General features: G+C 47.4%; 1 protein-coding gene across 5 annotated transcripts in view; it reads right to left on the bottom strand.

Annotated features, from left to right (window-relative positions):
- AOPEP (aminopeptidase O (putative)) overlaps positions 1–27,250 on the bottom strand; it is a 384,314-nt gene that overhangs the window by 129,439 nt on the left and 227,625 nt on the right. For all 5 annotated transcript variants that reach the window (XM_056127530.1, XM_056127531.1, XM_056127532.1 and 2 more), the window contains exons 6-7: positions 20,277–20,463; positions 15,291–15,397 (exon numbers count right to left, since the gene is read on the bottom strand). In XM_056127530.1, coding sequence (XP_055983505.1) covers positions 15,291–15,397; positions 20,277–20,463 — 294 coding nt within the window. The remainder of the gene's footprint in view (positions 1–15,290; positions 15,398–20,276; positions 20,464–27,250) is intronic.

Below are 27,250 nucleotides of genomic sequence, written 5' to 3'. Positions count from 1 at the left end.
GGAAGATCACTTTGATGGTGGACTGGTGTTCAAACATCCAAAGCCCTTTACCTCGTATATATGAATGACTTTGTAAATCAGTGTTTAAATAAAGTATCTTATTTAAAAAAAAAACTTTCTACTACCAAAAAATTATGCAGTCAAGTTTCCCACAGCTGGGAGATCACAGGAGTGAGCACATCATCAGTGAGGAGAGCAGCTTTGGCTTGGGAAAACAGCCTTTGTGGTCACAGCACCTTACTTGCTAGGTCAGTCCTCATGGCCCTTTCAGACTAATCCCACTGCTACTATAAATTTTCAGTTCTTAGAACTCTGAAGAAAAAACTTATGATTTATCCATCAACTGTCTTGTGGCCAATATGTCAACTCTTCAAATAATATATAAAGAATTGCAGGTATATATTGTCTCCTATATATATTGTGCACCCACTGCCGTACACAGAAGTAAGCAAGACACAACTCTTAGATTCAAAAGGCTGATGGGCAGATCCAGGATGAGCTATGCTGGGTCATATCAAACTGGCCTTTCTGCACATCAGAAGAGGCTAAATACAGGTGACTTGATATGGCTCATTTTAAATATAGTTATCAAATAATGTAGTTAGATCAGGGATGAAAATAGAGCTAGAGCACTTAGGGAATACAGAAAAGGGTCGCCAGAAGGCAGTGGCATTTGCACTAAACTAGAGAGATATGAGGTACTGCAACAAAAGAAATACATTCTAAACAGAGACAGCATGAAGAGAAGCCTGCAGATAAGAAAACAAGAGGTAGGAGGTATTAAAACGGAATAAAAATTTCTGCAAATAAATTTCTTCAGAAATAAATGTCTGTGCAATGGTTTACGATCACCCTTGGCCCCAGAGTATAGGGAAAAGAAGGAAAGAAGTTGAGAGGAAAGGAGGGGAAAAAGAGACAGATGAAAAGCAACAGGGGGAGAGGTCAAGGGGATTCAGGCGTATGGATGGTGTTAAGGAACAACAGAACTAAATATCCAAACCCGAGTCAACAACACTGATATCACAAGACCCAAACTTTAACAACCGAGCTTAAGAAAGGTGTCTGTTCAGCTCAGATAGAGAAGGGAGGACCACATAAGGGTGTTGGGAGGATCCTCCCAAGATGGGAAATGCATGCTGAGAGTAGACTTTAGACTGAACATGATTGCCACTCAATGCCTCTTTTGCAAACCACAGCACCCAAAAGGAGAGAGAGAACAAAGGGGAATGTCCTGCCACAGAGGAAGGGTGGGATGGTGGGGGGGACAGGGGGGTGGGAGGGATACTGGGATCAGTCAGTGGTGGTAGAGAATGGGTATTCGATCACTGTATAACTGAAACCCAAGCATAAAAATTTGTAAATCTACAACTGTACCTCATGGTGTTCCACTAATAAAAATATAAAAAAAATCTAAAAAAAAAAAGGTGCCTGTTAAGAGGGCAGTCTGGAGGTGGGTGGGGGATATGGGAGGGAAACTGGGAACATGGGTGAAGGAAAGTTGACACCGGTGGTGGGATCAGTGTTGGAATGTCACGGTGCTTTAATAAAGTAATTTAAAAAAGTCTTTGTAGAAACTTTATGTTGCAATGATAATCAGTAATTCAACTTCATCATAATGGGAAACAAACAAAATTAATAATCTGTGGAAGCTGATGCTGCCTCTGAATTAAATCAAGTGTGCCATGAGGTTCTGAACTCTGCCCATCCCATTCCTTGTAACACAGAATCCCCCTATTCCCAGTTCCCAGACTGGAGGAGCAGGCACTGCCCTGCCCTGGCCCCAGGACCATGGCCACAGACCTGTAAGATATGATACCACATCAAAATCCAATCAGTTGTTCTAAAAGGCCCCAGGGGCCATGCTGACACCCAAACTATGCAGATGCTCCAGCTAATGCATCAGCATAGCACCTACGCTCCTCCAGCCTCACTAACTCTCAGGCCTGGGGGGAACTCCAGACTCTGATATCTATTCCAGAATACCACCACAACCCTGGGATGTAAACGGGAGTAACTAGACCTACACTTGCCCACTTAACTACCATCTCAAAGGTATGGAAATTGTTAAAATAACAGGTCATAAACAGTAGCTCCTCAGCATAAAATAACAGACCAGACTAGTAGCCAGATGATCGGGAACACAGTGCAACTGTCAGCAGTCACAGCACTCGCCGCACTGGAAGACAGGCACAGCAGCCAGGCAAACATCTGAACACAACACAAACCTCAAGCTGTGCTGAGGAGGTCTCAGATCAACACTCCATGCGATCACAATAAAATAAAGCAAGCACTAGAAGAGAAATTCAATCAGTTCAAGGAATATCTGATACAGTTCATAGAAATGGAATTGAAGGAGTTAAAGAATGAATTAGGAAGTCACAGAAACATAATGCAATATGTGGAAACTTGCATGAGCAACAATGAAGCTTAAATAATACTATATGAGCAAGAGAAGAGTGGGATGTCATGTTCAAAGTAAATAAAAAAAAAAACTTTTAACCTAGAATCCTCTATCTTGTAAAGCTGTCATTTAAATGGGAAGGAGGGATAAAAACCTTTTCAGAAAAACAAGAGCTGGCAGCATTTGTGACAACTAAACCAATCTTGCAGGAATTACTGAAAGGCTACCTATAAAATGAAAGCAACTGAAAAAATAACTCCACCCCCCAACACCCATGGCAATAAGTACTCTCCGTCAATAATCATTCTGAATGTCAATGGAATAACTTTCCTATAAAAAGGCATTGAAGAGCTGGATGTATCAGGAAAGAAAATTCATCTAAACTCACAGGATAAATGCAGGCTCAGAGTGAAAGGAAGAAAAACAACCACACAAGTCAATGTCAGACGGAGAAAAAAAAAAAAAAGCTTTGACAGCCATACTTAGATCACACCAAATAGTATTCACCATAAGGAAAGGAATTAGAGACTGGGATAGACACAAGATCAACAAGCATTAACTCTTATCAACATTTATACACCAAGTGAAGGGTTAGTAAAGTTCAGAAATCTTTTGTTCAGAAATTGAAGGAAACAGATTGATGGATACACAATAGTAGTGGGAGACTTCAATATTCCACTTTTGCCAATAAACAGACAAACCAGATGGAGTATCAGTTAGGAGACAAGAGCTCTAAATGAGGTGCTAGGAAAACCGAGGTTCATGAACATAAACAGCCCTCCACCCCCAAAGAGCTGAATACATATTCCTCTCTAGTGCACATGGAACATTCTCCATGATAGATCCCCTACCAGGGCATAGCTCAAGGGTATGGAAATTTACAAAGTAAATTTAAGTAAATCATACAAAGTACCCAGAAATCATACAAAGTACCCTCTCAGATCGCAATGCCATGAAAGTAGACGTTAACCACAAAATAAAATGGGGATGACTTTCATCACTTGGAAGTTGAACAAAACACTACTAATAAGAACTGGATCTATGAGGAAGTCAAGGAAGAACTAAAAAAGATTCCTTGAAATCCTAATGAGAATGAAGATATAAGCTATCAGAATCTATGGGACAAAGCAAATGCCATACTAGGGGAAAATCCATAAAATACAAGCCTACATTAAAAAAGAAGGAAAAAAAATCCCAACTCAACAACCTAAACACACATCTCAAAAATAAGAAGGAGCACAAAATAAACCCCAAAAGGAGTAGAAAGAGGGAGATAATGAAAACTAGTGCAGAAATTAATACTATAGAAACCAAGAAAGCAACACAAAGAATCAATGAAACCAGGAGCCGGTTTTTTGAAAGAATGAACAAGATATACAAGGGTCTATCTTTTTGTTGTTGTTGTTGTTTTGTTTTTTTTGCATTTTGGGTCACACCTGGCGATGCTCAGGGATTACTCCTGGCTCATGCACTCAGGAATTACTCGTGGCGGTGCTGGGGGACCATATGGGATGCTGGGAATCGAACCAGGGTCGGGCGCATGCAAGGAAAACACCCTACCCACTGTGCTATAACTCCAGCCCCACAAGAGTCTATCTTTACCTAGAATCACAAGGAAAAAAAAAGAGAAAATGTCAAATAAATTGTATCAGAAATGAAAGGAGAGAAATTAAACCAGACTCCTCAGAAATTCAAAATACAACGAGACGTTATTATTAACAACTTTATGCTATTAAACTGGAGAACCTAGAAGAATTGGACAGATTCTTAGAGTCATATAATTTCCCAAAACTAAACAGTTGAGGAAGTAGAAGAGCAGGCCAATTACAAATAAGAAAATCGAAACATTAATTAAGAATCTTCCCCAAACAGAAGTCTTGGTCCAGATGGGTTTATCATTTTTTCCCTTGCTTTATATTTTTAATTATTTAAAGATTTTTTTAAAAAATATTTAAAATATTATTTTAATGTAGAAAAAAAAGCAACAACTGTTGCTACAATTCTAGAATTAAAATTGATTGGATAGTAAAGGTTCAATATTAAATTTATGTGAAAATTGTTATATCTAATCACACGGTATTAAGACCTTGTCTAAGAATTTATTAAGCTGTTTGTTGCTAGCTGAGTCATCTGTGTAACTGGTCTTGTTTGCAGAGTTTAGTTGGCTTCTATGTTACTTTCCCATCTAAATTCCAGTAGCACTCCTACTGTAACTTCGTTTGAGGAATTAGGAGGTATCTGTCCAGAGACTTCAGGATTTATGGTCTGGGCAAATGAATAGACATGGGGACGATGTGGGGATGGCTTCTAGGGCTTCAGGAAGCACAAGGGAGTGTGGGGGAGCTGCTCAACCCCAACTCTGAAAATCACTAGAGTTCTCAGCCTGGGCACCAGATACCTTAAGTTATTTGTAGTTTGGGGTCCTGCAGAGAATATCCATGAAGTGGTGGAGTTGAGCCCTTAGCCTACACCCTCCTGAGGGTGCCCCAGAGTTTACAGCTGCGGGACCAGCATTTCCATGAATTTTTGTTGCTTGGCGTGAATCTCCTGGTAGATTTAGTCGGGAATCAGTAAAAAAGGGCTAGGGGTGAGTCAGCATGGACTGGTGCATTTCATCAAGTCTTTAGAGAAGACTCATTGCCATAGATCCTTAAGTTCTTCCAAAATATCAAAGAAACAGGAATACTTCCTAAAAACCATGAAGCAAACATTATACTAATACCCAAAGCAGACACTTCTGGAAAATTCTAGACCAATCTCCCTGATAAACATTGATGCAAAAATCTGTAGCAAAAAACTTAGCAAACCAAATCCAAGAGCATCTAAAAAAATCATATAGCACAATCAAGTGAGATTCATCCGAGGTATGCAAGGATGGTTCAAGATGTACAAATCAATTAACATAATATACCACATCAGTAAAAGGAATGAAAAAATCATTTAATCATGTCATTGATGCAGAGAAAGCTTTTGACCAGATCCAACATCTGTTCATGATAAAAAATGCTTCAACAAAATAAGGGTGGAAGGAACCTTCCTCAAGATATGACCATTTATAACAAGCCTACAGCTAGTATAATTTTTTTTGAAAATAAATGTCTTTATTTGGAAGTTTTGAGGAAGTTGGAGAAAGAAAAAAAGAAAGAAAGAAAGAAAAAAGAAAGAAAGAAAGAAAGAAAGAAAGAAAGAGAATAACACACTCAAGAGAGAATAAGGGGTACTGCAGAATGGAGAGAGGGCCCCAGTATACATCCCAGATTAGATATAAAAGTACACATCTTAGGAGGAGAGATGTGGGTGACACAGGTGCTTGGGTACCACAGATACTCAGCAACACATGGAAATAGGCAACATATGTATGCCAGTATCTTTTCTTTTTTTGGCTTTTTGGGTCACACCTGGTGATGTTCAGGGGTTATTCCTGACTCTGCACTCAGGAATTACTCCAACTGATGCTAGAGATTGATCCAAGACATCTACATGGCAAGGCAAATGCCCTACTCACTGTACTATTGCTCCAGCTCCAGCCAGTATTATTTTTAATGGTGAAAAACTGGAAGATTCTCTCTCAAATAATGTACAAGGCACGAATGTCCTCTGTCTCCACTTCTATTCAACAAACTATTAAAAATTCTAGCTACAGTAGTCAGAAAAGAAGGAATCAAAGGGATCCAAATTGGAAAAAAGTGACAATATCACTATTTGCCGACTACATGAAAATATACACAGAATATTCCCAAATAGTCCACAGGAAAAGCTCCTAGAAACAATAAACCAATATAAAAAAGTTTCCATATACAAAGTCAACACACAAAGATCTGTCACATTTTTATATGTAAATAATGAATCAGAGGGGAAAGCAATCAAATCATCTACCATACTTAAAATAGTGTCCAAACAATTAAGTATGTAGGAATCAATTTAGCAAAATACTTGGGAGAGCTACACCATTGTAAACTTCAAAAACACATAAAAAAGAAACAGAAGATGATCTCAGGAAATGGAAAAACATTTCATGTTCATGGACTAGAAGAACTGATTTTGTCAAAGTGACCACGCTATCTAAATTACAATATTTATTGAACGCCATCCAAATTCAGTTAACGTTCTGCAAGAACTTAGAACAGTCAGTAATAAAGTTCAAATGGAATCACAAGAGACAATGAAGAGCCAAAGTTATACTGAGAAACAAGAAACTGGGAGGTACCTCATACATAACTTCAAAATATACTATAAAGCCATAGTGATCAGCATGATACTGAGAAAAGAACAGACTCTCTGAATAATGGGTCAAATTACCCAAGGGCAAATCTCCTTATCTCTGAACAGCTACTTTTTGACAAATGGCCCAAGGATATGAAATGAAGTAAAGAGAGCCTTCTTAACCAATGGTGCTGGGGAAACTGGATAACCACCCACAAGGTATTAAATCTACGTCCATATCTCATACCATACACAAACCAATTCAAAGTGGATCAAAGACTTTGAGCTTATACTGGAGTCTATATAGTAAAGTAAAGTAAAGGCCCTCCCGTTGATCATCGATTTGCTCAAGCGGGCCCAGTAACGTCTCCATTGGAGACTTTGTTGTTACTGTGTTTGGCATATCGAATACGTCACGGGGAGCTTGCCAGGCTCTGCCGTGCGGGCGAGATACTCTCGGTAGCTTGCCGGGCTCTCCGAGAGGGGCGGAGGAATCGAACTCGGGTCGGCCATATTGGCTGCGTGCAAGGCAAACGCCCTACTTGCTGTGCTATCGCTCCAGCCCCATGTAGTAAATTTAGAAAAATAAAGGTAGAGACAAAAACCAAAAAATGAAATAAATTTATTTTTTAAAAATCATATACACATATACATATTCATAGTCACATACACAAATATAATCTGTGTCAAGAATTAAATTTAGCAATATTAAGACTGAAATGTTGGGGCCAGGAAGACTGCTTAATGATTAGTGTTTGCCTGATAAGTACAAGCTCATGAGTGCACACCCACATGTCCCATTAGGACAGTCCTATTCTCTGTAGGCTGACAAGAAAGCTCTGGACGATTGCTTCAAGTATTTTCCCAGCACTGAGACAAACCTACCTAACCAGCTGTTACGGTTTCCCAGCAGTAAGGGTTTAGAAGACAGCTGGATGGTGTAAGATGAGCTCAGGAAAGATGTTAAGCGTCTAATTCCCACTGTGGTGCATAAGCCGATGTGATCCTTGCTGCCCCAGACACAGGGGTGGAGGAAAAGCGGCAGGCTGGCCCTCCAGGGCCAGAGCAAGCTTGTGTTACTGGGATGCAGACAGTCATGGAATGCAGTGGGATGAGTCCATGGCATCTGTTTCAAAGGAGGGAGAGTGCAGGAAACCTGGATTCAAACTCACTATCACGGCCAGGATGGAGGACCAGTAGCATGGAAGTAGGGGCCAGGGGGAAGAAGGATGCCAGGGGCCCAGGATGGAGGAGACCAGGGCCCAGGATGGAGGAGACCAGGGCCCAGGAGGGAGGACACCAGGGGCGCAGGACAAAGGAGACCAGGGGCCAGGACAGAGGAGCCCAGGAGCCCAGGGAAAGAGGATCCTTGGGTGCAGAGCTTCCTGAGCCTGGCAGGCTGCAGAGGGCAGCTGCAGGCTATGGCCAAGACTGCTGTCTTCAGGATGAGAAATCCAATTCTCATGGATATGTTGAAGGTGGGAACTTTCTGCATGATGGAGAAAGCTCACAGAGACTTCTGGTTTGTTTCTGTTTGGTTTGGGGACCACACCTAGCAGTGGTGTGCAGCATTCCCAGTGGTTCTCCAGGACCACATGTGGGGTCGACCACATGGCGGCAGGCACCACATTCCAGTAATATCTCTCTGGTCCTACACACAAACTTTTATCATTTTTTAAAGAAAAGGTCTTGTTTTCAAAAATATATACAGGACTTAAGCTTTATGCAAACCCACAGCACCTATATTCAGGGGTACAGTACCGTACTTGGGGGTCCCTTGCTATTATGGGGTGTCTTTGTGACCAGAGCAAGCATTCATGAGGAAGGCAGGAAAGGCGTTGTCATTTTTCTAGAATCCTAGTGATTATGGTGGTAGCAGCTCAGGGAACACACAGTATCAGGTTAAGAGCTTGTCAGCACCTCTTCCATATGATCGATCTATTTGAATGTTTCTTTCACCATGAGTTTGTCTTTAACAACGAATCCAGAAAAGGGGGGAGTGATAATAAATCACAAACAAAAGCAACAGCGATTTCTTCTGACCTATCATCGCAGCTCTTCCATCTCGAGCCTGCTGGGATCTGCTAACTGGAGCACTTAAGGGACTGGCCCACAGGCCCAATGAGCCCAGCAGCAGCGGGAGAGCCTTCCAGGAAGCTCTCCGCCCCACAGCTCCCTGGAAAGGGCTGGCTGAAGGGGGAGGTTCTGGGCTGGGGAGTGGCAGGGAGGCACTGCAGGAAGGGCAGGGCTGAGGCAGCCTTGCTGGGGGGGATGGGGGTCAGGGGAGGGGGCTGGCGCAGAGGAGAGAACCACTGACGTCCTGTCTGGAAAGCATCTTGAATAATTAACCAAAGGGAAAAGGCATGACGTCAGTAATGGGCCCCGAGCAAAGGGCCAAGTCTCAGGGGCTTGGTGCTGTATTAAGGGCTGCGGAGGCGGCTAGGACAAGGCTGTTGTGGTCACAAACCAACCACCACGCAGACAGAAGATGCATCTGACGAGCCATCAGTCAACAACGAATGTATAGAGCACACAAATGGAAACTGTCCACATAAGCGTGGAAAACATTTTTTTTTTGGCTGTGGGGGAAGGGTTGGGGGTTGGACCCACAACAGACCAGTATCTGAGGCCAGGTAGCATCAGCACCGAACCCAAGCTTCTTGCATGCAGAACTCTTTGGGATAGTTCCCTGGCCCACAGCTCTTATTCACATTTTTGAAGTTAGTGCCAGTCAAAAAAATATTTTTTGGTATCTCACTAGTTATTCCTAGAACAATGAGACACATGCTTTTATTATGTGCCAAAGGACAAAGCAACTTGGCCCAAGACATATGTCCCCCTGCATCCTTTCACGTCTCTCTAGAGTTCTCTTTAAAAATCCTTCTTCCTTGTCTCCCTTCATCTCCACTTTGCTTATTCCCTCCTTCCTTCCCTCCTACCCTTCCTTCTTTCCCTTCTCCCTCCTTCCCTCCCTTCCTTCCCCCACTACCCTTCATCCCCCCCGCCCCCCCCCCGACACACACACATACACCCATGACCTTTATCTTTGGTCCAGGCATAGAACTTCATATACATGACGCATGTGCTGGGCTTAACTGCTAGAGCATCTTTTCAATGTCAAAAAGGAGGAAGATGGGATAGAGAAATTGCCACCTGGCAGGTGTAATTGCTACCTGGTTTTCTATCAGCTCTTTCATTTTCAAAACCTTATTCAGTCTGTATGAGCCCTGAGTCATCTAACTGAAGATTTAAAGAGCCATTAAGAATCATTATAGGGACAATGAGGAAAGTGTGATAGAAACACGTCTAGAGAAGATCTTGCTTTGAGGAAGAAGTGGTCACATGTAGGCAAGCAAGGCCTAGAGGGGCAGGAAACACATCCACTTCTTGCAGACACACAAGGCCATGCCCTGGCACAGATCAAGATTGCCAAATGGTTCTTGGTTACAGGCAGCCCTGACACTTCTCTATATCTGGTTGATACTAGAGCCAATGAACACATTTGACAAAGCTGCAGATTATAAAATCAATATATTGATAAAATTTCTAGGAATTACTTTAACCATGGAGGTAAAATACCTGTATTATGAAAACTGTAATCCACTGATTAGAGAGACTGGAGACACACAGAAATGAAACAGCTTTCTGTGAGCACGATCTTGGATGGCTAACATTGTTGAAATGTCCAAGATAATTCATAGACGTGGTGAATCACCATAAAAATTCCAGTGGTATTTTTTACAGGAATAGAACAACCCTATATTTTGTGTGGAACCACACACACGCACACACGCACACACACACACACACACACACACAAAACCAACAAAACAACCAAGTAGCCAAAGCAATCTTGAGAAAAGTACAAAGCAGGAGACAGCATGTGCCTTCACTTCAAACCTTATTACAAAGTTAATAAAAATAATCAAAACAGTATGGTAATGGCATAAAAAAAAATAGAGGACCAGAACAAAACTGAGGGCCTAGGAATAAACATACACAAATAAGCACATAAGCACATTTTCAACAAAGGAAGCACAAGAATATAATGGGGGAAAGAGTCTTTAATAAACGGTGTTAGAAAAACTGAACAGACATTGGCAAAAGGATAAGTGACCACAGTCCTTTGCTGCTGAGCATACCCTGGCTGGCTGTGCCCACTGGTGTTAGGGATCATCCCGGGGGCCATGGGAGCAACCCCCAGAGGTGAATCTTATGCCAGACACAGAAGTTGACTTGAGCTGGATTAAAGATGACTACAAGAACTAAACAGTTTAGTTTTTAATATAAAAGCCACAAGCGATCTGCTTTTTGATCGCAGACTGAAATGGGGAGCCTGGGTAGGTCTTAGTTGCACAGCTCCTATCTTGCATAGGCATGAAGTCCTGGGTTCATTCCCCAGCACCAAAATTATTAGATAAATAAATAAGAAAATAAAAACAAGTCCAAAGACAAAATGTTGTAATTCTGTCTCTTCATTTTACATTTAGTTCTCTCTACCCACTAAAGGAAAAATCCTGAAATGGGTGTAAACTAAATCCAGGCTGAACACTTCCCCCAGTTAATGTGGTCACAGTTCCTTCCATATCAGTATAAAACATTTCTTTCACATGTTATCATTTCGTGGTCAGCCAAAATGCTGGCAAACAGAAATTCTAAATTCTAAGACAAAGAAAAGTGAATGCCTTATAAGGCCTTCAGGTGTAGGGATCTAAGGTAAGTGCATCTTTTCTGATTGCCCCACAAACTAAGGAGAGACATTTGGTTCAAGAAGCGTGTTCCACAAAGACAAAGGTCTCATGTACGGTCAGACCCTGTCTATGGTCAGACCCTGCGAATGGTCAGGACCTGCCTATGATCTAGCCCTGTGTGCAGTCAAACCCCATGTGAGACCTGCCCACATGTATGATCTGACCCTCTGTGTGATCAGATACTGTGCGAGGTCAGACTACGTGTGGTCAGACCCCGTGAGTGGTCTGACCTCATGTATGGTGAGATCCCATGTGTGATCAGACCCCATATATGGTCAGACCTTGTTGTGGTCAGACCCCACGTGCAGTCAGGTCCTGTGCGTGGCCCTGTGTGTGGTCACACCTCGTGTATGGTGAGATTCTGTGTGTGATCAGACCCCATATATGCTCAGACCCTGTTTTGGTCTGACACTGTGCGTGGTCTGACCTTCTTGTGGTCAGATCCTGTGTGTGGTCTGACCTCATGTATGTATGTATGGTAAGATCCTGTGTGTGATCAGACCCCGTATATGCTCAGACACTGCTGTGGTCAGACCCTATTGTGGTCATATCCTGTGTGTGGTCAGACCCTGTGCATGGTCAGATCCTGTTGTGGTCAGACCATGTGTGTGGTCTGGCCTTGTGTGTGGTCTGGCCCTGTGTGTGGTCTGGCCCTATGTGTGGGCTGGCACTGTGCGTGGTCTAGTGCTGTGCGTGGTCTGGCGCTGCATGTGGTCTGGCTGTGATACACTCAGCAGTGTCAGTCCTGAATCCGCACCTCCAGAAGATCATGGTCTGCAGAGTGAGGCAGCCCAGGCCAGGAAGATGTTCCAAAGGCTGTGGCACATACTTCCCATGCAGGGCACGAGGGCCAGTGCCTGGTGCTGCGTGGGAGGCAAGCACAGATGCGATGTGTCTGATCACTGAAGCTTGTGGTCGCAAACCAAACCGAACCAAACCAAACCAAACCAAACCAAACCAAACCAAACCAGCAGAGCTGAGGCATCAGTAGGACACAGAAAGGTACTTAATGTATCTTTCAAATTCAATTGGTTTCTCCATAATGTTTTTGAGGATCTCTGCAATCATAAGTTTTAGTCCCTTTTCCCGCCTTCCTTTATGCCCATGAGGCAGCAGCTAGGGTAATGGTACTACTCGCTGCCCAGTACTAAATGGTCAGAACAAACAATAATATCCAGAGATATTTTGGCACCACCAGTGTGATTTTTAGCAAGAAAGATGAGTAGTCTGTTCCATCCCAGATTTCCAATGGGACAAAGAGCCAACATGGTGTAAAGGGAAAAAAAGAGAAAAAAGACTTGTTAAATATTATTAAGGATAGAAAAATTGAATTAAGCACAGTAAATGTATAAATGATAAAGCCACCAAGCAGAAAACCTCTTATAAGTTTTCCATGTGCAACTGACAGACTTCAGAAAGTTGCAGAAGACGCCCCAAAGCAGAGTGGTGAGGCCCTGAGTTGGCTGAGCCATCACAGACTCTCTCTCCATTGACAACAAACCACCCAGTTCGGGCTGCTCCAGAAGGAGTCAAGGGCCAGAAAGAAGTGGAAAGATGCAATACCAGTTTCAGTAACAAGGTCTTTAAATATGAGAGTTGCTCAAACCACCACAGCAAGCACTAGTGTAAGACCCGTGCATTGGATTCAGACTGACAAAGGACTTGACTGTGATCTGTGTGTGAAGGCTATTCATATTAGAAAAAGTATTAAGAGAAGTAAGTCTAAAGGGAAGGGACTTAATATATTTGAGCTGAAAGCAGGTACTGAAGAGGCACCCGAAGCAGAGATGGCCTCATCTTGATAGTGCGGGATTTGCTAAGCAGTTAGTTCCAGTAAACCAACAGCATTTTTGAAATAGTTTTGAAGAGCGGATCCTGTGGACAAAAGAAGGGAAACTGGAGATATTCCCAGTTAACAATGAAGCAAGTTGTGATGATGATGGCTCAGAATTTCATGAACACATGTTTCTGGATAAATACCTAGAGGATTTTCCAAAACAAGCACCCATTTGCCACTTCATGGAGCTAGATAAATACCACTGGTCGATCTAAAAACCCATATTTGAGTATGAAGCAGAAGGTAGACCATATAGAATGGTTTAGAAATTATTTTAATGAAAAATGGAATATTCTAAAATAAAGTAGCATTCATTTCAATTAATGACTGTCATCCTGTTGGTCATCGATTGCCGGGAGCAGGCCCCAGTAACATCTCCTTCGTCCTAGCCCTGAGATTTTAAAAAGTGCCACATTCGAGGCTCTTTCAGGGTCAGGAGAATGACCTGAAATGACTATGAACATTTTCTATTTCAAGCTTTTGGAGATAGGTATATAACTAAATAAAATTTTATTAGGCTTTTTTTTAAAAAAAAAATGGCACTTGAATATGGAGAAGCTGAGCGTTGTTGAGTATGAGATGAGCATGGATACACAGTCCTCTCATCCACCCTCCAGCTCTGTCCTCGCTCAGAGTTTACATCACCATTTCCTCTCCACGTCATGCTTCTCCCACATCTATATCGCTTTCTTCCCCACAGTCACAAGCAACTCATGCATGTCAAGGTCGCCAATATCTTTCATGCAATAAACCCAACTTGTCCTCCTCTCCTCACCTGTACACAGGCGTGAGCTGCCTCCCCCAACTTCACCTGCGGACACTCCTGGCTTTGATTCTTGTCAGGTTTTCTCAGCACTGATGTCCACAGGTCCTTGGGATAGTTCCATCAGTGGACAGCCTCCTAACCTCCCTCCCTTGTCACCCTACTGCTGTCCCCCAAACACTAAGTAGACATGGCCACACATACTTTTTGAATACATTATAAATGCATCCAGACACAGTAACAACAAAGTCTCCAATGGAGACGTTACTGGGCCCGCTCGAGCAAATCGACGATCAACGGGAGGGCCTTTACCTTTATAAATGCATGTGTATCTGTATCCCACATTCAGTATGGGGGTCTACGTTTCCCTCTGAAGTCTTCTTCCTATCATTGGGGTGCTTCCTAGGACTCTGCAAGTTTGCTTAAACTCTACAATAAACTCTAACTTTAGTTTTTGAGAAAGATGTGAGGGGAGAGAGAGGGAGAAGTACATATTCGAGAGAGAACACAAGCTTCTCTGGAGTGGAAACAGATGAGCAAAGAAACAGAAAAGCAAGAGAGACCTGAGTTCCAGGAGAACAAAGTGCTGGAAGAGCAAGCCTCTAACTTTCAACCAAAAAAAAGTTTTGCATGCAAATCTTTCACACAATTCTCAAGGACCCACCAGTGCAGGAAAACCTACCACTAGCAGAACCCGACCCATTCCTGCTGGGCCTGGGGGTGGCTCCCAGCACTGTAACAGTAGCAGTGGCCCCTCCTTGCTGTGTCGGGGGAATGGCAGTCCCACCATCCTGCTTCCGAGTTCTGGGAGGCGTCCCGCAGTCACTGGGTTCCTCCCACCCTCTCACGTGTGTGCCCAACTGCGTCCCAGAGACTGAGAGCAGGGACCTGTCTGCACGGGTCATCGGCACAGCCAGCCCTGGCCACCTGAGAGTGGATCACTAAGGAGCAGAGTGGCACTGGAGGGGCCATGCTGGCCCAGACGCTGAGGGGCCACAACCTCCATATTCACATTGCGAAAAGCCAGCTGGCTGGGTCTGACTGGACGGGGCAGGGGTGGGGGCGGAGAGGAGGCAGGGAAGATGGACACTGGGCACAGGAGGAAAAAAGGAGGTGGCTAGAAAGGAAATGGGGTAAGCACGGAGCGGGGTGGGCGGGAAACAGGGTGAGCACGGAAGGGACGGAAAGGAAATGCAGTGAGCATGAAGGGGACGTTAAGGAGATGGGGTGGGCTCGGGGGGGGCAGGAAAGAGATGGGGTGGGCATGAGGGATGGGAAGGAAACAGGGTGGGCACAGAGGGGATCTGGGAAGGAGAGAAGTGACGGCCACTTTACCTGAGCACCTGCAGCTCCTCGGAGGAATCGCGCACCTCATCCTGCAGACGCCGCCAGCGCAGACAAGCCTTCAACTCCTGCTGCTCCTGGGCCTCCTGAGGGGTCAGCTGCAGGGCCACGGAGACACACAGGCATGGCACAGACTGTCACGGCTGCCCAGGAGGCAGCACTGGCTTTGCTGGGGGTGGGGGGGAGTGTTGGGAGGGAACAGGGAAGAGCAGGGCCCGGAACCCCTCCCAGGCCGTCCACCACCAGCCCCTTCTATGGTCACTGGGACTCAGTCATCAGCCCAACCCACTCGCTCTGTCGCCGCAGCGGGGAGGCTCATCCAGGCTCTGGGTTTCCCCAGGCCCTTGTTCTAGTAACAGCTGCTTCCAATGGGGCCAACTAATGCTCAGATGGTTCTGTCTGTACATCCAGTAGGAGTGACAGCTGGATCCCTCCTGGGGGCCGCTCCTGCTCCAGTGCTCTGTCCAAGCTGCTCTGAACACACATGTTCCGTGGGCTTCACTGCTGGGCTGCAGAGCAGGGGAGCCCAGGGTCCACTCTGCAGCCTCGCTGAGTCTCCCAGCCCAGGCAGAGAGGTGAGGCAGGGAGGCAGCCGGAAGGCCAGAGGACACGAGGGTGGAGGGGGAGAGGCGGGGAGGGAGGAGACTTGAATTCCTGGGATTTCAGCCTCCAGAACCAAGTGCAAACTTGGGGCTGGAGCAATGGACAGCGGCAGGGAGCCTGCCTCGCACACGGCCAGCCCGAGGTGGACTCCTGGCATCCCATAAGGTCTCTCCAAACAGGTCAGAAGTGACCCCTGAGCACGGAGCCAAGAGTAAGCCCTGAGCACCAGTGGCTGGGTGTGCTTCAAAAGCAAAACGAAACAACCCAAAACCAACCAATCAACCAACCAAAAAATTAAAATAAAAGCCCAAGCTCCAAACTCAACCCAACTCTCTGCTGCTTAAGTCTTTCTGGTTGGAGCACCTTGTTATGGCAGCTCAAGACAAACCCCAAAGTCTAAAGAATTTAGACTCCATCTACGTTGATGACACTCAGATTTGCGACTCATTTGGTTCCCTCCTCCCTAAGCGGTGGCCTTCAGCATGTGATGCTGGGTTAGAGCTCCCCTGTCAATGAATTCCCACTTCTCCCTTTTGCCCTGCTTGCTAATATCTGGGGCTGCCGACTGACCTCCTCAGCACCAGTTTCAGTCAGTGACAAATGTGCATTCATGCACTCTTCCCTCATTGCGGGAGCCCTGGGGGCCAGCGCTGAGCAGCCGGGGAGGGCCCTCCTGGGCGGGGCCTGAGTTCAGGATGAGCTCTGGAAAGTTTCCTAACCCTGTCCTTTGGCTACTTTGCCTCAGGGCTGTCTATGAACTCCCAAGATGAAGAGCTGCGGCACCCTGAGTGACAGGATGCTGGGCTGTCCCCTTACTAGGTAGAAGGGAAAGGAGAAAGGAGAGGGCTCTCAGCTCTGTGGGGCTGGAGTGACAGCACAGCCCTGGTATTCAGAGAGTCCCTCCACTCCACGAGGAGTGACCCCTGAGTGCAGAGCCAAGAGTAATCTGGAGCATGGCCGGGTGTGGTCTGTAAAACAGAGACAAACCAACCAACGAAGGATATCTCAGCTCTCACACCAGGAAGTTGCCTCCTACAAAAAAGTTTCCAAGTCTGCTCAGACCTACTCCCTTCCACCCCTGAGCTCCCCCACATCCAGTGCATGTTTCTAATGTCACTCTGTCCTTCTTCCACTGTGCACTTCCCTACTCCTCACAGTGAGACCCTGGCCTCTCTCAGCAGGGAGCCGTGTTTCACTCGTTCTGTTGTTGCCACAGACCCAGCAGAGGCACAAGGCTGTGGCGTGCAGCCAGGCCAGCTTTGTCCCTGCACTGGTGGAGAAGTGAGAGGCAGGACCCACCCTGCAGAGAAGTTCAGGCGTGACCACCTGAGAGTCCAGGCAACGAGGAGTCCCCTTGGGGGTTGCAGGAGAGAAAGAGCAGAGAGATGGTCAGGACCGGAACAGCCCTGGGATCTGATGTCTCCACGGAGTTTCCTGGGGCAGGTGATGACACACACTCCCCTGAGTCCTCTTAGCCTTGCTAGAGGCCAGCCTCGGGCACGGGGCAGTGAATACAAGGAGGAAAAAAGAGAACCTGTGCTTGTCCTTGTGTTCATCCCATATGAGCCACTGCACCCATCTCATTTGCACATTATTCCATGTGCCTTCCGGCCGCCCCCTGCAAAATGAAGCATTCAGAAACCTATTTTACAGATGAGGCAGCAGAGATTCTGGGAATGTTCTTAACCTACTCTTGCTCAAAAGGCCGACTGTGACTCCACCCTGCTCAGTCACTGCTTCTGAGTCGGTCTCGGGTTCTATCTCCCAAACTGTGCAGGGCAGAGGTTCAGACATGATCAGATTGGTTCTACAGCCATGCGTGGAAGGGGCTGGGGCCACACGGCGCTCACAGTTCCACTGTGAGTTTAGGGTCCAGTTGTGAGGAGGAAGACGGAAAGGAGGAAGAAGAAATGTTAGTACCAAGCACTATGGGGTGTTCTTGAGGTGGAAGGGCCACACCCAGCTGTGCTCAGGGCTGACTCCGGGCTCTGCACTCAGGGATCACTCCTGGTGGGACTCAGGAGCCCTATGTGATGCCGGGGATCAAACCAGAGCGACCTGTGTACAAGTCAAGTGCCTTGCCCACTGTCTCATCTCTCCAGCTTCAAGAATGTAAAGCTGCCATGAGACCAGTACTGAATTACATCCAGAGAAGATGACCTCCAGCTGGCTCATAAATAAATAAATAGAATTTCAACATGCAAAGGATTCTGAACAAAATCATACCCATGTATTCCCAGGTATGCTCCAACTTGGGAACTTCAAAAAATCAGAAAATGTCAAATAATCCAGTGTGAAAGGAATGAGGATGGTAGTGGCCAAAGCAATAAAATGCAAGAAACTGGAAATAGAACTCGGAAGTCATTTGCCTGCCATTTCCTCATTAGATTTGGCGGTCAGCTCTTTCAAGAAGAAGCTGTAAACTGTGAGCTGACCAGGCCTGGCTTCCAGGTACGTTTGGTTTACATGACATCTTTAAATTAGCCAATGTAATAAAAACCCAGATTTGTGACCCTCTGAGCAAAGTCAGGGGCCCGGCTCCAAGGAGCCTCCGGCAGCACTCAGGGCAGGCCGCACTCCCCCGGCTGGGACTGGACACAGATAGTGTCACTCACACACCGCTGTCAGCACTCAGATGGAGGCTGCCGAGTGTTTTCCTCTCAGTATTCAGACACACCCACAGCCAGTCTCCACATCAGCAGTGGCAGGGAGGCTGGAGTTTCCCTAACAGTCTGTCCAGAGACACTTTCCTCAGACCTTCCCAAACACTCTTCGGCTCTCTAGGTGTTTCATCCTTTTCTTTGGTTTCTTCCTGTTTGGGGGTTTAGGGCAACACGCGGGAGGCTCTGTGCTTAGGGCTCACTCCTGGTGGGGCCCAGGAAACCATGTAAACTGCAGAGGAACAAACTGTGTCTTCCATATGCAAGGCAAGTGTCCTACCTGCTGTACTGTCTCTCCAGCCCCCATTTCTTTTTTTTTTTTTTTTTTTTTTTAAATTTTTTTTTATTTATTGAATCACTGTGGGAAAAGTTACAGAGCTTTCGGGTTTAGGTCTCAGTCATGTAGATACCGAACACATTTCCCTTTACCAATACTCATTTTTAACCCCGAACCCCAATAGACCCCCACCTCCCACCCCTCCCAATTCTTATGAGGCAGATGAGTTCTAGTTAATACTCTATCTACTTTGACTAGATAGATTATTTCGATAGAAGATGCACAATTATTGTTTAGAGTTTACGACCCACCCCACCCCCCAATCAGACATGCTGAAACAGCGTTGTGAAATGATTTGCTTTCTACAACTTGGTTTAAGAATAAAATGATGTCGCGGCCGCGCGGTTTTGAATTTCTGCTATTTTACTTATTGACCCTGGAAGAATTTCTATTAAAAGTTAGCTAGTTAAGAGATTGATTTCTGTGCCCTGGAGTCGTGGCCGTGCCGGAGAGCCGCTCGTGGGGGGCAGCTGGCGACCTCGGTGGGGCGTGGGGGACGGCCCACAAAGCCCCCCTTCCCATGAGGTCCCCGCCGCTTCCCCGAGCCCGGCTCAAACCCGCTTTCCACAAGGCTCCCGTGCGGCCGCCATCTTTCTTTCCAGAGAGGAGCGGGCGGGCCGGTCAACGCCCTTCCCCCTCCGGGCAGGCTTGGTGGCGCGGATCAACACAAGTCCATTTGCTTTTCTGCTCCAAGCGGCTGGTTCTCTGTGCTAAGTCCTTGTGCCTCCGGGGCCGTGGCCGTGCCGGAGAGCCGCTCGTGGGGGGCAGCTGGCGACCTCAGTGGGGCGTGGGGGACGGCCCACAAAGCCCCCCTTCCCATGAGGTCCCCGCCGCTTCCCCGAGCCCGGCTCAAACCCGCTTTCCACAAGGCTCCCGTGCGGCCGCCATCTTTCTTTCCAGAGAGGAGCGGGCGGGTAGCCCCCATTTCTAGCTTTAAAGTCCTTTCTTGGGTTTTGGTCACACCCAATGGTGTCAGGAGCCCCTCAAAGCCACACATTGTTTTGTGGAGTTGCTCGTGCTCAGTTCTCGGGGTACCAGGCATTTCTGAGGACTGCACCCAGCCTAGCCCAGTGAACTTTCTCTCAGGGCCCCAAGTGGCTATTGTTTTTGTTTCTTTCTGGGGTCACACCTGTGGTGCTCAAGCCCTCCTCCTGGCTCTGCTCTCAGGGGTCACTCCTGGCCAGGTTCCGAGAACCATATGTAGTACCCAGGCCAGAACTAGGTCTGTGCCACAGGGCAAGAGCCCTGATCTCTGCGCCACACTCCGGCGCCTGAATGGGCTCGCTCTTCCTCGGGAACCAGGCTGGGTGAACGCATGGCTTTGCGGGGGGCTGGATCAGGAGTGGGAACAGGGCTGAGGGTGCTCCCTGGACCCACCTGCTGCGCTCGGGCCCAGAACACGTCTTCCAGATGGGTGGCGAACCCCTCGCTCAGCCACTCCTCAGTCCAGTCGCGGGCCCCGATGGCCAGGCCAAACCAGGCGTGGGCAATTTCGTGGCAGAGGCGTGTCCCGCAGAGGCTGACTCCAGTCAAGGTGCTTTGGGAGAGGAAGATGATGTGTGGGCTGCAGAGAAGGGGAGAAACACCGGAGTCATGTCAGGGCCTGCCCGCGCCTGCAAGCCTGTCATTAGCGTGTGCGTGCTAGAGCATGAACACGGCTGGCGCCCCAGAGCTGCTGGGAACAGACAACATGGCTGTTGCCACTGCTGGCAGTCAGCCCCTTCCTGCCGCACAGTTGTCTCTGTCGTCACACCGCTCTTTCCCGTAATAAGGGGCCTGAACCGAGACTTTGCGCCAAGAAGAATTACAAGGCCATGGAAGCATTTACTGGGCAATCTGGACAGGGAAAGAACAGGTGCGAGCATGGGAACCCAGGCTGTCAAGGGAGAGATCAAAGATGCCTCTTCTGCCCCAAACCCAAGCAGCTCACAGACACATGGAGAAGTCACGCAGAAGGCCAGGCCACACCAAGGAGAACAGGCCCGGACTCTCCACGGGGCCACCTGAGCTGCACGTGTGACCATGAAAGCGCGACTCAGAAGTGAGAGGGCAGGAGAGGAGTCACCCCCCCCCCCTCCCCCCGCCCCAAACAAGCAAACCATTCCGGCTGGCACCAGCCTGGGGGTGGGGGGTGCTGTCCAGCCTCACCCTCCACACCTTGTTTAACCCCTTGCCCCTGCCTTTAATCCCATCTGCACTGGAAAGGCACATGGGAGGAAGGGGGAGACTGCAGAGAAGAGCGAAGACGGTATCTCCAGCGCCTGCCCTGCTCGAGTCAGGAACTGCTCACAAGTCTCCCTAAGCTGCTCTTTAAAAGAATAAAAAAGCTCATCAACTGAACAGAAACGCTCGTGAAACTTTCTAAATTAAGAAACGTACATCTTGGTTTCTTTCTTCAAATGCCATTTGTTTGTCATCGGGCTGGCTCTGTATAAGCCAGGACGCTTGTGGATTGGTCCTCCACCCCCACGGCCAGCAGGGGAGAAGATCCCACCCAGCTGCCTGCACGACCTCCTGCTGCAGCTCAGAGCTGGCTGAAACAGGAAGTGGCATGGAGAGAAAGCTTTCAAGCGAGATATTAACAGGGCAGGAGCAGCGGCAGGCCAGGAAGCCGGGGAAACAACAGCACAGCCGGCCTGCAGGGGGCAGCAGAGGCACCCAGAGGCTCAGAGCACTGAGTGGGGGGAGCAAGGGCAGGGGCAATGCGGGGGGGGGGGGGGGGGGGGGGGTGCGGAAAGGAGGGAAGTGGATGGGAGGGGAGGGAAGGGCAGGGAAAGGATGAAAGAAAAGAAAGAAGGAAGGAAGGAGCGGTGGGGGGAGGGAGAGGGAAACAGAAGGTGGAGGTGCTTCATTTGCGCTTCCTGAGAACGTCCTGCTGTGAAGACTATGCACTGCACAACCTGGAATTTTCAAGTAAACAACCCCCTGCCCCGGCATGCCCAGCTCTACAAGAAACACCACAGAAATGCAACGAGTAAATAACATTCCAGACATACTGTTGGCAGCCCTTCACCTTTTTGCTAAAACAAAACAAAAGTCACTTCAGGCCTTGTAAACAGACTCAAGGACAGGCATGTGAGGGTCTCTCAGCCAGACCGGGAAGGTGTGGGCAGTCACAGAGCTGAAAACTGACCCAGGCTGCTGCGGGCAGAAGCACTGTCCAGGGCCCACTGGCTCTTTTGAACCCGTGTGGAAGCTAAGCCAGGCTCTTCATGCAAATACCCAAGTCTGGGGCCTAAAGGGTACAACAAAAGCAGCAGTGTTGGTGGCACTGGGCTTCCTGGCCCTTTCATCTTCTCTGTTTGGTTTTGGTTTTAGGCCACACCTGGCTGCTCCCAACGGCTTCTGGCAGGGCTTGGGGGACCTTATGTGGTGGTTCCCAGAGCTGAACCCAGCCAGCCACATGCAAGCAAGTGCTGTAATATCTGTAACATCTGTACTATCTCTGCAGCCATCCTGCCCCTTCACCACTATCTGACTCCAGCCCCTGCCCTCATTTTTGTCACCATTACCACATACTCCTGACCCTAGCTGGCCTGAGTAGTTCTTGTCACCATCCCCACCTTCCTCAACTGTAAGTACTCTGGAGACAACCATCCTGGCCTTGCAGTGTCTGGCTGGGCTCAGGACAGACCCTGGCACTGCAGAAAACTCACAGAAAGTCCCACTTGGCAGGTAAGGAGAAATCAAGAAATACAAGCATCATAGACATCTCCCTGCCTGGGAAGGAGAACACTTCCCTGGACATAGCTGGTTTGGCCATCCTCCTGAAAAGCAATTTTCCAGTTGAGAACCAGACTTCAAACTCCCTGTTGTCCAGTTTGCTCCCTAAAGTTGAATTTTACCACAGGGTCCCTTTGGGGCCCCATCTCCCTATGAAAGAAATGGATTCTTTCTTAAAAAAATATTAAAAATTAAGACATGTCATGAAAGGCCCAAACAATTTTCTCTCAAGGACTTTCTCCTCATCACCTTAAATAGCAGATTTCTCATGACAAGTGGGATTTGGGGGCATAGGCTCCAGGGCCCACTGGAAGTAGGGGTTAAACTACTTTTCAACAGTAAGGGAAGCAGAGCATAACGATTTCAAACTCAAGGAGGAATCCTAAGAGCTCCAACACGGTCTACTTTGGGCCCACTGTCTACACATAATGAGTATTTAGGATTTTCTGCTACTCCCCTGAACCCCGATTTCCGTTTCCTAGGCTCGGCACACACTCTGTATTCTCAGAGTCTTGTTCGTGGTCTCAGTCAGCCAACAGCTCATCAGTCTCCCTGCTGACAAGACCCATTTGAAAACAGGGTTTAGTTTTCTTTTTCTCCCCTGAAAGGACCTCTGTGGACTGCTTTCACAGATGCCAGAGTGTCGATTCATCATCATTACTGTGGGTGGAAGAAAACCACTCCAAGGACATCGGCATTCTAAAAGAGCTTCTTCTTTTTGCAAATTCCAGTTGATCCTTTTCCCTAATAAAGCTATAGGCGGAGAAGTAATATCTTCAACTCTCAAAAGGCACAAGTCCTCTGTGTTCTCTCTCCATCTTAAATTCTCTGCCACTATTAATGGCCAAGGGGAGGGATGGGGGGAGCAGGGGGCAATGGTAAGTGACAGCAGGACCCTCTGTGCCAGAGACCCCAGCAGGGCTGCAGCCCACGGAGGCCACTTGCTCTCGTTCGTGGGCTCCCCTCCGCGGAAGATGGAAACGATCACTGCTGGCCCGCTCCCAGACTGACCTCCCCGCCCAGGCTGTTCATTTAGAACACATTTCCCGCAGGGAGGAAGGAGCGCCCTCATTAGCCTCGGGAGCCACCCTGATCCCACGGGTGGAATTCAATTTGGAATGGAAAGGGAGGATTTCATCAGATCTTAGGCAGAGGCTGGTGATTTATTTCTGTTTTGTCCGGGGAGACTTGACCTAGGAGGCCCATTCTGCTGCCCAGGGAGGCACGCGGCACTCACTGCTCCGGCTCCATGCTGCTGTCTCAGCAGCCTTGTGGGTGGGCCCAGGAGGGCAGGAAATTGCTCTTGGTAGAGACAAGAAAAGCCACAGACCACCTCCCTCATTAAGGAGCAGGTCCCAGTTCTCCGCAGGGTAGCAGTCACTTCATCCAGCTCCGGGGAGGTGTGTCCAGGAAACAGACGTTATTCATCAAGCTTGCAGCCTTCCGGGTTCACTATTTTTCACCACCTCAACAGAATGTAGAAGCCAGTGTTCCATCACAGAGCTGAAGGAAAGGAAGAGTGAGCAGCTCAGGCTCCTGGCCCTCAGAAGTCCAGCTGAGGGTTGAAGGGTCTCAGAATCACAGGGAAGCAATTTTCCCTTGTGGAGCTAATTACATGCTAATGTCATGCAAACAATTGAAAAGATACTGGATAAGTCCAAAAGTAAACAGATTCTTCCATGCAATGTAATTCTTTCTTTTCCTTTTTCTCAAGGTACCGTGACGGCCAAGATCCAGAGACTATAAAACAAAGCTCCTGGAAGAGAGTCTCCTCCCCCGCGCCTGGCTGTCCTCCCGGAAGTCCCTCGGAGGGGGACGGGTTGAGTCTTCCTCCAGCCCCGAGCAGAGCCCCGGCAGCCCAGGACCACGGCCAGGCTCGAGACCACTCTCCACATGCTCACATGAGCTTCATGCATGAAGGAACCGGCAGAGGAAGCCAGATGCACAGTACCTGTGGCTGAGATCTCCAAGCCTGCTCGGATCGGGACTGGGTCTCCTCCACCAAGATCCCCCATTTTGCAGTAGCTAGGCAGTTACACCCACAAACTGCACCCAGCGCCATGAAATTCCATCAACGGCTAAGATCCAGTTACTATAAAACAAAGCTTCTGGAAGCACGCGGCCACATGTGAGGCCCCGCGACCTCTTATAGTCTAGTCTCCTTCTCAGAGAACTTGGCAAGCTATTGAGAGTATCCTGCCCGCATGGCAGGGCCTGGAAAGCTCCCATGGTATATTCGATATGCCAAAAACAGTAACAATGATGTGTCTCATTTCCCTGACCCTGAAAGAGCCTCCAATGCGGCACCGCTGGGAAGGACGAGTAAGGAGAGGCTGTTAAAATCTCAGGGCTAGTACAAATGCAGATGTTACTGGTGCCCGCTCAAGCAAACAGATAAATAATGAGATGACAGTGATACAGTGATACCATGACTTTCATCAGTGGCCACATGAATGCCCTTAGGCATACTGTGTCCCTACATACCATCCTTCCACCAGTGGCCAGGTCCCTCCTTAGGCGCCTCCACACCCAGCTAGGTTGTTAGCAGAATCCCAGGACTTGTTCCTCCTGGCTCTACTCGGTTTCTTACTTTGTTTCTTTCTCTGTCACACACAGGTAAGAGCATCCAGCATTCCTTCTCCTCCCCATTCACTTCTCTTGGTCCATCCAAATTGTAGCAAACTACTAGAGTTCCTTTTCCTGGGCAGAGCAGTGCTCGAAGCATACACCACAGCTTCTTTAGGCACTTTTTATTTTGTTGGACATCTGGGTTGGTTCTAGATATTGACTACTAGAAATAGTGCTGCGGTGAACACAAGCGTAGACATATTTTTGAGTGTTTTTGTGCTCTTGGGATATAGATGTTCAGAAGTGGGACCCCGGCAGAGGGCTCCATCGCTTAGCTGGTTAAAGAACCTGATTTGGAAGAGGTGGGGTCATGGCACCTATGAAAGCTCTTGCAGTTTGTTCCAAGAAGCCTGCACTCTTCTCCACAGAGGCTGTCTGAATCCGACGACAGTACCACCAGGAGCAGATGAGAGTTCCTTTGTCACCACATCCCTGCCAACACCAGTGATTTCTTTCTGATATTAGTCATTCTCATTGGTGTAGGTGGTATCATACAGCCATTTTGACTTTGTGTTTGACTGATAAATAATGATGGGATACTTTTCCATGTGCCTACTATTCGTCTTTATGTCTTCTTTGAGGAAGTGTTTGTTCAGCAAGCTCCCTGTGTTTTGATGGGACTTTTTTTTTAATTGTTCAGTTCTTTATAATATATTTTGGATAGCACTCTCTGTAGCACTGTCCTTCCGTTGTTCATCAATTTGTTCAAGCGGGCACCAGTAACGTCTCCATTGTGAGACTTGTTGTAACTGTGTTTGGCATATCCAATACCTCACGGGGAGCTTGCCAGGCTTTGCTGTGCAGGCAAGATACTCTTGGTAGCTTGCCGGGCTCTCTGAGAGGGATGGAGGAATTGAACCTAGGTCGACCATGTGCAAGGCAAACATCCTACCCGCTGTGCTATCACTCCAGCCCATATTCTGAATATGAGCCCTTTATTAAATGTTTGCTGTATGGAAATTTTTTCCCATTTTGTATGGTTTCTTGCCTTCCTACCACCCATTACTGAGAGGAGTTCCTTACTCTAATACTAGTTCAGCTGTCATCATTGAGCTTCCTGACAGTTTACTACTGGGCTCTCAGTTCTATTCCATTGAACATCGAGTCTGCCATTATTGGGCTGGAGCAATAGCACAGTGGTAGGGCGTTTGCCTTGCACACAGCCAACATGGCCGACCCAAGTTCGATTCCTCCGCCCCTCTCGGAGACCCCGGCAAGCTACCGAGAGTATCTCGCCCGCACGGCAGAGCCTGGCAAGCTCCCTGTGACGTATTCGATATGCCAAACACAGTAACAACAAAGTCTCCAATGGAGACGTTATTGGGCCTGCTCGAGCAAATCGATGATCAACGGGAGGGCCTTTACCTAGCCATAGTGCAATTACAAAAATTCATTCCACTTATTTTTAATTTTTTTGTTAGTTTGTAATTTGGGGCCATACCTGGCTATGCTCAAGGTTTACCCTGGGCTCTGCTCTCAGGGATCACTCCTGGCAGAATTTGGAGGACCATACGAGGGGCCAGGGATTGAACCCAGGTCACCCATGTGCAAGACAAGTGCCCTTGCTCCTATACTATTGCTCTGGCCCCCAACATTAATTTTATTATAGTTTAGGTGACATCACACAGCAAGCATAGTTTACATTCATAATGCTGGTGTACAGTCACTGCACACAACTACTGCCAAATGCCACTGCCTGAGCCAGTGTTCCATGCCACTTTTAGGTCTCCTCTCCATCCTATAAAACTACTCAATAATCTGAATTTTGGAAACCAAGGCCAGGGGGCTGTCATAGTATAATTTTAAAACTAAGCCTTAGGAGGGAAGGGAAAGTTCTTTTGGTCATACGAGACTCTCAGTAGTCTGAAGAAGAAACTTGTTCTAAAAATTTGATAAAAATACAATATTTGATCCACCTGAGAACCTTGGCTTGAGAGGAAAGACTGTCTAGGTTTTCCTTTAAACATTCTGAGTAGTGGGGCCCAGAGATAGCTCATGTG

This window comes from Sorex fumeus, unplaced genomic scaffold (assembly GCF_029834395.1).
Source record: "Sorex fumeus unplaced genomic scaffold, SorFum_2.1 ptg000063l, whole genome shotgun sequence".
Taxonomy (NCBI): Eukaryota; Metazoa; Chordata; class Mammalia; order Eulipotyphla; family Soricidae; genus Sorex; species Sorex fumeus.
The sequence above is the reverse complement of the archived record's forward strand: the minus strand, read 5'-3'. Positions and strand labels throughout refer to the sequence as shown.